Source organism: Sinocyclocheilus grahami, unplaced genomic scaffold (assembly GCF_001515645.1).
Source record: "Sinocyclocheilus grahami isolate Dianchi unplaced genomic scaffold, SAMN03320097.WGS_v1.1 scaffold49.1, whole genome shotgun sequence".
Lineage (NCBI taxonomy): Eukaryota > Metazoa > Chordata > Actinopteri > Cypriniformes > Cyprinidae > Sinocyclocheilus > Sinocyclocheilus grahami.
The window spans coordinates 818146-827925 of NW_015505228.1; the positions used below are offsets into that span (position 1 = coordinate 818146).

A 9780-nucleotide genomic window follows, 5' to 3' on the forward strand; every position below is an offset into this window, starting at 1 on the left:
ATCGTCAAGGGGGATTATGTTCTCGCCCCCTGTGCAGGCTGGCGAGGCGTGTTCTTCTCTGGGCTCAGACAAAGCTCCTGTCGATCAGTACAGTCCATATCCCAGGTTGTCTGAACTCAGGAGCGGACCTGCTCTCGAGACAGAGTCTGCAGGATGGGGAATGGAGATTGCACCCCCAGGTGGTGGATCTTATATGGCAGAGGTTCGGCCGCGCGGAAGTGGACTTGTTCGCTTCGAGCATGACTACGCACTGCCCGCTTTGTTTTTCCCTGTCTCCCCCGTCACCTCTAGGTCTGGATGCTCTGGCCCACAAATGGCCCAGGACCAATCTTTATGCTTTTCCCCCAATCCGGTTGCTCCCAGCAGTCCTATTCAGAATACGATCAGAAAGAGTGGAACACCTGCTGCTGGTGGCCCCGTGGTGGCCCACTCAATCGTGGTTCTCGGACCTGGTCAGTCTGCTAGCAGGCCCTCCATGGGAGGTTCCCCTCAGACACGATCTGTTGACGCAAGCTCGGGGCATGATTTGGCATCCTCGACCGGATTTATGGAGGTTATGGGCGTGGCCCCTGAGCGGAGTGCGCTAATGTGTTCTGGTCTCTCGACTGCCCGCTTTGGTTTTCCCTGTCTCCCCCGTCGCCTCTAGGTCTGGATGCTCTGGCCCACGAATGGCCCAGGACCAGTCTTTATGCTTTTCCCCCAATCCGGTTGCTCCCAGCAGTCCTATTCAGAATACGATCAGAAAGAGTGGAACACCTGCTGCTGGTGGCCCCGTGGTGGCCCACTCAATCGTGGTTCTCGGACCTGGTCAGTCTGCTAGCAGGCCCTCCATGGGAGGTTCCCCTCAGACACGATCTGTTGACGCAAGCTCGGGGCATGATTTGGCATCCTCGACCGGATTTATGGAGGTTATGGGCGTGGCCCCTGAGCGGAGTGCGCTAATGTGTTCTGGTCTCTCGGCTGAGATTACCGACACTATTATGAATTCTAGGGCTCCCTCCACGAGACCCCCGTCACCTCTAGGTCTGGATGCTCTGGCCCACAAATGGCCCAGGACCAATCTTTATGCTTTTCCCCCAATCCGGTTGCTCCCAGCAGTCCTATTCAGAATACGATCAGAAAGAGTGAAGCACCTGTTGCTGGTGGCCCCACGGTGGCCCACTCAGTCGTGGTTCTCAGACCTGGTCAGTCTGCTAGCGGGCCCTCCATGGGAGGTTCCCCTCAGACACGATCTGTTGACACAAGCTCGGGGCATGATTTGGCATCCTCGACCGGAAGTATGGAGGTTATGGGCATGGCCCTTGAGCGGAGTACACTAATGTGTTCTGGTCTCTCGGCTGAGATTACCGACACTATTATGAATTCTGGGGCTCCCTCCACGAGACGCTTATATGCTTTCAAGTGGAGACTTTTTGCCTCTTGGTGTAGACAGCGCATTTTGGATCCAGTCCACTGCTTTATCGGTTCAGTACTGGAGTTTCTTCAGAGTCGTTTCTCTGAAGGGGTTACCCCCGCCACTCTTAAAGTGTACGTGACGGCCATATTGGCGGGACATGCACTTGTAAGAGGTGTTTCGGTTGGTCGTCACACCCTGGTCTGATCTGTTGACGCAAGCTCGGGGCATGATTTGGCATCCTCGACCGGATTTATGGAGGTTATGGGCGTGGCCCCTGAGCGGAGTGCGCTAATGTGTTCTGGTCTCTCGGCTGAGATTACCGACACTATTATGAATTCTAGGGCTCCCTCCACGACACTATTATGAATTCTGGGGCTCCCTCCACGAGACGCTTATATGCTTTCAAGTGGAGACTTTTTGCCTCTTGGTGTAGACAGCGCATTTTGGATCCAGTCCACTGCTTTATCGGTTCAGTACTGGAGTTTCTTCAGAGTCGTTTCTCTGAAGGGGTTACCCCCGCCACTCATGCACTTGTAAGAGGTGTTTCGGTTGGTCGTCACACCCTGGTCTCACGTTTTATGCAAGGTTTGAGACGGCTTAGGCCTTTCCGCCCAGCCTGAGTTCCTTCTTGGGACTTATCGATCGTGTTGGAGGGCCTGACAGGCCATCTCTTTGAACCGATGGAGTCGGTGTCAGAGAAGCTCTTGAACATCAAGACCGTTCTTTTGGTGGCTTTAGCCTCCCTTAAGAGGGTAGGGGATCTACAGGCTCTCTCCATCAGTCCTTCGTGTATGGACTTTGCCCCAGGACTGGTTAAAGTCTTTTTGCGACCTAGGCCTGATTATGTTCCAAAGGTCACTTCAACTCCGTTTCGCTTTGCAAGTGGTCCTGGAGGCTTTTTCCCGAGCTGAAGAGGGGTCAGTTAGCCTGCATCTCTGTCCAGTTAGGGCACTTAGGATCTATGTCGACCGCACGGTTCAGTGGCGTGGATCTGACCAGTTGTTTGTGTGTTTTGGTGGCAAGAGCAGGGGTTCTGCTGTCACTAAACAGCGGATGTCACACTGAATAGTGGAGGCTATTTCTTTGGCCTATGAGGCGCGTGGCTTGACTTCGCCTCTAGGGGTGCGTGCTCATTCTACAAGAGCAGTGGCTTCTTCTCAGGCCTTCTTTAAAGGGTCCTCGATGGAAGATGTTTGTGCTGCGGCAGGATGGTCCTCTCCTAGCACATTCATCAAGTTTTATAGTCTGGACGTAAGGATGGCTCCTGGCTCCCGGGTCTTATCCGCTTGAGCAGATGCTTTCCTTGGTCTTCTAGCTATCTAGGTACGTCAGGCGTTATGGTATAGCATTCCCAAAGCGATGACATCATCGCAGCATCGAAGTGAGCCTATGAGAGGGAACATCTCGGTTACGTATGTAACCTTGGTTCCCTGAATAGAGGAACGAGATGCTGCGATGCTGGGCCATTCCGTACCTTGATAGCGCTTCCTTTGTAAATCAGTGAAATCTGATGAAAATAGCACGCAGCACGCTATATAGCTCACCTACATGCACATTGGGGGCGGTGCTAAGCGCTATTTGGCCAATGAATTGGCATGATGGTATAAGGGCTTCAGACATTCGTCACATCGAAGGTGTTCCCAAAGCGATGACGTCATTGCAGCATCGAAGTGAGCCTATGAGAGGGAACATCTCGGTTACGTATGTAACCTTGGTTCCCTGAATAGGGGAACGAGATGCTGCGATGCTGGGCCGTTCCGTACCTTGATAGCGCTTCCTTTGTAAATCAGTGAAATCTGATGAAAATAGTGCGCAGCACGCTATATAGCTCACCTACATGCACATTGGGGGCGGTGCTAAGCGCTATTTGGCCAATTAATTGGCATGATGGTATAAGGGCTTCAGACATTCCTCACACCGAAGGTGTTCCCAAAGCGATGACATCATCGCAGCATCTCGTTCCCCTATTCAGGGAACCAAGGTTACATACGTAACCGAGATGTTTTCCTCCCATGGAAAACTATTATTTGAAAACGCTTAATGTGGCTTAAAGTTTGTATCAGCTACCAGTTAGATAGTTTGAGGTAATATTTGAACTGTAAAAGCTATATTTTAAACACATTATACATATAGTAATTTATGCTCAGTTGCCACTTTCCACAGCCGAGGTCAATGCCGCAACAGACTTGCGCGCGGGACTTCATTTCGCAGTGGCAGCTTGAATCAGCTGCTGATCAGTTACAGAATTTGTGGCATGTAGCCTGCTGTAAAAACTACTTTATATGCAAATAATTTATAAACATTTGCTATATGCTCAGCTGCCGTTCTTTGTGAATGCCATGCAGCTGAATATATATTCATGTATATATATTCATGTGATAGCTAGAAGCTAGCAGTGTTGCCAATTTGGGGATTTTGTCGCCATAGCTATTTTAGCTATATTTAAATAAAACTAATGATTTTTTGGAGATTTTTAATTTTTTATTCAGCCACACCCTGCTGTAGGCCCGTGACCTCTCACGTTTGCTCTCAATCATGCCAATGAGTCTGCGCACAGTGCGCAGTCAACACACCAGTATGCCACGCCTGCCATGACGCACACCACAATTTCATTATAAGCATCAATCAAGATGCCAGAGAAAAAATCTTGTTTTAACCACAGACACAAAAGTTTTACCACAATTCATGCACAGTCATGTCAACCAGATACTGAGAGAGAGACACAGTGCATCATCATGTCATGTGTGCTGGGATGCAGTATTTTGCACTTACTTTGTAGTAATAGAGTGTGTTGACTGAAATAAGTTTGTATGAATAAAGGTTTTGTTTTTGGAGAATCATAATATCTCTTATCTCTTGTATTTGAGCAGGACAGGGATGCACTTTGGTGACACATAAAACAAATTCCCAACATTGTGTCTTTTGTGTCTTTCCATCATTTCCATCATGTTTGATGTGCTTGCAGATCACAAGCATTTCCTAATTTCACTTCAGAATTTTTTGTTATATTTAATCTTTTGTTATATTTTTTATACTGTTATCATTTGTAAGTATATATTTCCTTTACCTTTACCAAATTTACCTGTATTTACTTTGTTTTCGTATTTGGCGACTTTTTGTGAAAAATGGAGACTTTTGAGGGTGGTTCTAGAGATTTTCTGAGGGAAGGGTTTGGCAACACTGGAAGCTAGTCGACTGCTGCGTCAGAATGGCGGAAGTGTAGGGCTGCTGCTTGGTAATGGAACGTTCTATTGGCTTTGACTTCTTGTCAGTATAAGTTCTTTTACTGTATAATGATATATCGGCTTGTTAGAGCTGCTTTACAGCAGAATTTGAATTTGTTACTACTGCATTTTTTTACAGTTGCAAACTGAGTGTAAAGCAGATGATGTGATTGCAGTTTTGCAGACATGGTCTGAAGATTCAGTATTTAAGTAAATGGTTTCACTGAGTGTGCCTCAAATAGCCTGCAACTTTTAGTAAGCAAAAAACTGTGACACATGGCTTAGTGACTACATTCTCATGCTCATCTAGACACCAAAGCTGTTACACTATAAGGAGTTATGAACAGTTTGAAAAAAGAAGAATAACACCGACCTATGGCTGACCACAGAACCATATGAAAGCTGTAAAAAAAGAAGTGACTTTTTACAGTCAGGGTTCTCGCACTTGAGGAACCTTTTAATAGTTCCTAGAACTAATGTTCCTGCTCTTTGGCATATTATTATTGTTTTGTCTTGTGGACTGTTGTGACTAGAGTTATGTGGGGGGAAAAAGAAAAAACTGAAGCAAGAGTTCAGAAAAGATGTGAGTGCAAGTGATCAGTATGTGTGCAGACTGAAAAGCTGCTACTCTTTATGCCGATTGGTCATGAGCTATTTAATAAAGAATTATAAATTATACCTCACCCTGTAAACGGCATTGCCTGTTATTTTAACCATGATCAGTAGAGGCACCACTGCTAGCCTGTCATATTTGTAAATATCTCTCAAAGCAGGCGTTGTCTTCTTGAGCATCATTAAAACAAGAGATCGGTTTGAGACAACAATGACTAATTCGTTTTTTATTTGGTAAATCATATCTAATTGTAAGTCTACAATATGTTTAAATGTCTCTGTTTTTCATCTCAACAGCCAGTGCTCTGACTTCTGTAACTGGTGAGTAACAGACTGTTAGTCACTCATTTTTAAAACAGAGTTTATTCTAGCTGCATCATGACATAACCAGTCACTGTATTAGCTAGTCTACAAGTTTAGCCTGTTGTAAGATGTGAATTGTATCATAATGGAGTTATGTTGTTTTTTAGGTAATTATAGTATCAGACTGGTGAATGGTATAAATGACTGCTCTGGAAGAGTTGAGATGCTGTATAATGGCACATGGGGGACAGTGTGTGATGATGACTGGGACATGAATGATGCTGCTGTGGTGTGCAGACAGCTGGGATGTGGAACAGCTGTTAGTGCACATGGCAGTGCTCATTTTAGCCAGGGTAGTGGTCAGATCTGGTTGGATGATGTGGGATGTTCAGGAAGTGAATCATTACTCGCACAGTGCTCACATCCTTCTATTGGAACACATAATTGTGGTCATCATGAAGATGCAGGTGTCGTCTGCTTAGGTAAAAGTACGTATGCTTTCAAATTATGCTTTTGCTGTTCACCTTGATATTTTATGCAACATTTTCTTGTTACATTTTTTTACCAGCATATTTAGTTGTCTAAAATTTTGAGGTGTTTTGAAAATGTGCTACTTGCTTGTAATAAAAATAATACTACTGCAATTAAAACAACATAAACTTTAAGAAAACTTGTGAAAATAGCAGAGGCTACGCATGTTTGGTGGTTTGCTCCCAACAATGTCAAACACATACAAAATACTTACAACATGCCAAAAATAAAAATGTTTTGATCACATTGTACTTTCATTTTAATGCCAAGTACCAGACATAAGGTTGGTCAGTGGGTCTGATTCATGCTGTGGGAGAGTGGAGATCCGTTATAATGGCCAGTGGGGAACCGTGTGTGATGATAACTGGGACATGAATGATGCTGCTGTGGTGTGCAGACAGTCACAGTGTGGATCAGCCATCAGTGCACCTCATGGAGCCGCCTTTAGTCAAGGCAGTGGATCGATCTGGCTGGATGATGTTGAATGCTCAGGAAGTGAAGGAGCCCTCACACAATGTTCACACAGTGGACTAGGAAAACATGACTGTAAACATGATGAAGATGCTGGTGTTGTTTGTTCAGGTAAGCCAAATCTTTAACATCTTCACACATTATTATGGGGGAATAGCCAACAAAAATTACATTAAGCGTCATGAATGTCGTGCTTACATTACATTATGTCTTAACCAATTATTTAAAATAAACATTTATTTTGCAGGTGAGCTGCAGATGCCGACTCTTTCCCTGACCTCCACACATGCAGTTGTTTCTCCTGGAGAATATATCCAGTTCAGTTGCACAACACCTAAACCAAGATGCAATGCTAATGCTAAATTCCAGCTCTTCATGAACAGAGCATCTATATCCTCCCAGACACATGAATCTAGTGTGACTTTCAACCTTGTTAATGTAGACGTCTCACATCAGGGCAGCTACAGCTGTCGTTACTCCTACCAAAACAACACTGTCAAGTCACCTTTGAGCAACACTGTTATCATTACTGTGGGTGAGTGTGTTGAATCATAAATTACATGCATTAATTGCATGAAAGTGAATTCATTCTGTATTTTTGATCCTGACAAGATACAGTTCTTGGAGTCATTTTTATTTATTTAAAGAAGTTTTATTGTTTGAGTCTCTGTAACCATATAAATGTATTCTCCTTGTTTTCTAGTGAACTTGCAGCAGCCCAGTATTTACCACAGTGCTCCTGATGGATGGTTTGACGTGGGGCCTCAGGGGCCAGTGATCACCAGGGGCCACAATTTCACTATCATCTGTTCAACTCAATCTCAGTATCCTGGAGGATCTTTTCACCTGTTCAGAGGATCAAACATCACCAGGACTGAGTCAGCTGTCAGTCACTTTGCCTCCTTCTTCTTTCCTGAGGCAGATTATTCACACGAGGGAAACTACAGCTGTGTTTATGAAGTCAGTGTCTCCTCACGCTCCTTCCGTTCATCTGCCTCTGAACTGCTGCTCATCACTATCACAGGTACTGATGTGTAAGAGTCTAAATCAAAGCTGGACTGCTGGTAATGAAAGTTCAAACTCAAACACGTGTGTCTCTCTCAGCCTCCCTGCTTCCTGTCATTGGTGCTGCAGTGTCAGCTGTGCTGCTCTTATTGTCTGTCCTCATAATCATCCTCCTGCTGAAGAGAAGACAAAAGCAAAGGAACAAGGAAACTCATTCAAAGTGCTCTTTTCCAAAAGGTAACAGACTTGAGTTTTATTAAAGAAGTCAGATGATGTCTTCTATTTTATTTTGAACTCTTTCATCCTAAGTCACTTTTTTTCTTCATCATTTTCCTGTAATTGTCCCTCTCTATGCAATGTCTGTAGGTGCAGCTAATACATATGCAGGTGCATCCCATGATAACAAAAATGAAGATGATGAGGATGATTATGAAAATGTAGAACTTGGTGAAAACATGGATCATGATGATTCTGAGGAGGACTATATTAATGTGGACTCTGATCATTCTGAAGAGGACTATATTAATGTGGACTCTGATCATTCTGAAGAGGACTATGTCAATGTGAATGTTATAGAAAATAAAAGTGTGGTAGACAAATCTGATGATAACATTTATGAAAGCTGTTGTGATTAATACTGAGTGACTAGTGACTAAAACGTTATTTGAGAGACTGGTCTTTGCCTACCTGAAGAACATCACTGGACCATTGATGTCAACATGGGACTGCATTACATCTTGCAACACCTTGACAGACCTGGGAATTACGCAATGATCTTATTGGTGGACTTCAGCTCGGCCTTCAATACCATTGTGCCTGATCTTCTCTCAGACAAACTGACCCAGCTCTCAGTGCCCTCCCAAATCTGTCAGTGGATTACCAGCTTCTTGACAGACAGGCATCAGCTAGTGAGGCTGGGAAAACTCACATATAGGACCCTGACTATAGCTACAGAGCACTGACCACCAAAACAGCCAGGCACAAGAACAGTTTTTTCCCTCAGGCCATATTCCACCAGAACAACACATAACATCTCGGGACTGCACATCTGTACATAACTTCTCAAAACTGTTAATCTATAAATGGCACATTTACATAGTCATAAATCTGTTTTTTTTTTGGTATTTTTCTCTATATTTTTATTGCCATATATATTTTTTATTGTCTATTCTCTTTATCATTAGTGTTATATTTCATGTTATTACTTTGCATTACATGTATGTCTGCACTATGTCTGTACTTTTTCCTTGCACCGTCACCAAGACAAATTCCTTGTGCGTGTAAACACACTTGGCAATAAAGCCCTTTATAATTCTGATTCTGATTGTAAAGTTATATTTGATTACTCAATAAGAAAAAATAAATAATTCAAGTGTACTGTAGCCTATACAGGCCCTGTCCCAAATCGCACCCTAAACCCTCATGGCCTTCCTCATGGAGTCCACACTTTCGTGGCATGATGCCATGTTGACTGTTGGATAGAAGTCTTCTGTGTAGCTCACATCAGTGCAGGCTTGGCAAAAATGTGCTTTGAGGGTGCATAGCAAGTACACTTCTGAAAGCTAAAATGATGAATGGAACACCCTATGGTCTTGTGGACTTTACACATGTGCACTGGGCGGCCATTGTAAGTCTGCAAGACTGTGCACATGCCCTCGGTAGAAATCGCGATCGCGTTCCCCTCGGTCATCAGAAGACTAGAAGAAAACTATACTTTTATTCACTTTTATGTAACAGAATCAGACATAAGTTGTTGTTGTTGTTTTGACTAATTATCCAAATAATGTATAGTCCTAAGCAGAGGCGGACAAAGTACACAACTCCATTACTTGAGTGAAAGTACAGATACTGCTGGTCAAATATTACTCCATTACAAGTAAAAGTTGTAAAGATAGATTTTTACTTAAGTAAAAGTACAGAAGTACTTGCTTTTAAAAGTACTTAAGTACCAAAAGTAAATTTCCTTTTTTATGTCAATGCACTGTTTTATTGTTGTATGTAATACTTCTGAAGCAACATAGAATACATTACACCTGCTGAATACACTGACTAGCTTGTAGTATCTTTGGAATAAAGAACTTTTAGAATGTTAAAAACCTATGGTGGAAAACAAAACAAAAATAATTATTTAACACCCCTACCCACCCCCACAAAAGCAGCATGGTAGTGATCTCACACAGCTCTGGACACATCTATGTGTAACCATTCATCCACATTTGAACAGAGTGGACAGTGAAA

The 9780-nt window shown here is 43.5% G+C and overlaps 1 protein-coding gene across 1 annotated transcript; it reads left to right on the plus strand.

Moving 5' to 3' along the window:
* Positions 1 to 3931: 3931 nt before the first annotated feature.
* LOC107583077 (deleted in malignant brain tumors 1 protein-like) lies at positions 3932 to 8271 on the plus strand. The gene is made up of 8 exons (XM_016269172.1): positions 3932 to 3971; positions 5530 to 5553; positions 5703 to 6023; positions 6337 to 6648; positions 6785 to 7072; positions 7241 to 7561; positions 7642 to 7779; positions 7909 to 8271. The coding sequence occupies exons 1-8, from the start codon at positions 3932 to 3934 to the stop codon at positions 8175 to 8177; spliced, it is 1713 nt and encodes a 570-aa protein (XP_016124658.1). The 3' UTR covers positions 8178 to 8271.
* The last annotated feature ends 1509 nt before the right edge of the window (positions 8272 to 9780 follow it).